This window comes from Penaeus monodon, chromosome 22 (assembly GCF_015228065.2).
Source record: "Penaeus monodon isolate SGIC_2016 chromosome 22, NSTDA_Pmon_1, whole genome shotgun sequence".
Taxonomy (NCBI): Eukaryota; Metazoa; Arthropoda; class Malacostraca; order Decapoda; family Penaeidae; genus Penaeus; species Penaeus monodon.
In genome coordinates this window covers 557,563-559,469 of record NC_051407.1, presented here as the reverse complement: position 1 = coordinate 559,469, position 1,907 = coordinate 557,563, and the positions used below count along the sequence as shown (strand labels likewise).

Here is a 1,907-nt window from a genome sequence, read left to right as displayed (position 1 = left end):
TGGAACATACTTCCACAACACACACAAACAAAACAAATATCTTCCACAAACTCACACTAGCACACCTAAGAATACTTAAGATTGAGATTCAATCTTCCTCTCTGGTTTCTTGTGTAATACTGGTATCTTGTTAAACCAAAAGTTCTGCAGGGATATTAGTTATACATTCATATATAATATCAAAATCACTGTGTGACAATAATCCTGCATAGTCTATCTATCTTCATAAGAAATAATATATTCTTGATTTGTGCAAGAGAAGCAAAAAATGTATTATTGCCAATACCTCATAAAGACAAATCCCTTTTGTGCATGTCTGATACAAAATGAAGCCGAGTAAGATAAATAAGTAGCCAAACAAACACAAACCAGTTACCACGGGAACAGTAATCAAATTTCCGGTAAGGATTAAAATTCATGCTAACCGTCTCTAATTCTTAACACCACCAAACCTTAACGTCATCTATATGCTGGTTATTTTTGATTCAGTGGACTATATCCAGAGTTAATAACAGAATCTGACACCTGTGAATCCATAATTTTTTCATAATCATGCCACCTTTGCATCTATTGAGTAATGAAATTATTTTAAAGAAACTTTCAGCCCAACAAAATGAGGCTAGAAGCAATTGTATCAACAACCACTTTCTAACATTATCAGTAACCAACATAAGGCAGTGAATAATCTCCCAGATATATCACATTCACACCTCCACTAAAACATAAAGAAATTGGCCTGATCTGAGTAGAAATACCCTCTCATCGCCTCCCTAGACTAATATCCAAAACGAACACGCGAAATAATCTTTGAACTTTGGTTAATAATTAGACAGAATGGATAAAGGGTTAATCTAAGGAAGGGTTCTACGTCAAACTACTTAAGGAATATCAAAATATTGGATTCGCAGATGTACACTAACTTAAGAACATCCACTGACCTGGTCTTCACTCCTTAGTTAATGGCTTTGAAGTAATTAAGCAATAATTAAAAGGTAAGTTATAGGAAAATTATTCAACAATTCTCCCTCTCTTGTACTTTAGGTTACCAATAAGTCCCACAATAACGAACCGTGTTTACATTTTATAAAACGATTCGATACTATTAAAAAAGGTTCAATATTATTCAGCGCAAACGTCAGGGGAAGTATAAGAGGTTCGATGCTAAGATAAACAATAACTCTTTTCGTCTATGATTCTCTTTTTCATAGAAAATGGGAAATTTCTCTCGCAAATCTGCGACAATTAGATCGAAATAAGTTTATTTTCTCTTTGTAATATTTGTTCATTTTAACATTTTTATATTACTGGAATATTAATTTGTTATATTTTCATTTACTGCGACACTCATCTGTCCAGAGTGATAACACCTCGACGAATTCAGTAAATTAACTGTAAGAGCTTACAGTCTTCCTGAATCTTCTTTATAGTGTAAATTTGGCGAGTTTATCAAATATCTTAAATATTTACAATAAGAGAGCAGGATTTGATTTTATTTCATTATTGATTATGAAAAGTTTGGGAACATCTGCTTCCATTGTTATAAGTAAAAGATTCGGCAGATTATCGATACTACGTTTTGAAACAAAAGCGCATCGGCACTTTCGGATACTCTTTAGATCTCTTTTGATCCTCTTGGAAAGATACCGAATCTTATTTTATTTCCAAACTGAATCCTGTCCACTGGAAGAGTCTCAGTGTCTATTACCGAATCCAAACAAGAAGGAGTGACATGGAATTTCTTTGCGATTTTTAAGTGAAATTCGTTGCGATTTTTTTAGGAATGTTGTAATCATGTCGAGCTTAAAGTTAGGTAAGTCAAAGACAGTGATCTGATATTCGGATGAGCGAAATATAGCGTGAGTGGAGCTTGTCTAAGGCTTATTAGTAAGACCGTGGGAAGATGCTAG

At 33.7% G+C, this 1,907-nt stretch overlaps 1 protein-coding gene across 1 annotated transcript in view; it reads left to right on the top strand.

Annotated features, from left to right (window-relative positions):
- Positions 1-1,706: 1,706 nt before the first annotated feature.
- Positions 1,707-1,907, top strand: part of LOC119587465 (cytoplasmic protein NCK2-like) — a gene marked incomplete at its 3' end in the record, with an annotated part of 3,597 nt that continues 3,396 nt past the window's right edge. Inside the window, 1 exon segment of the mRNA XM_037936191.1 lies at positions 1,707-1,810. Within this exon segment, the coding sequence (XP_037792119.1) occupies positions 1,792-1,810 (19 nt within the window).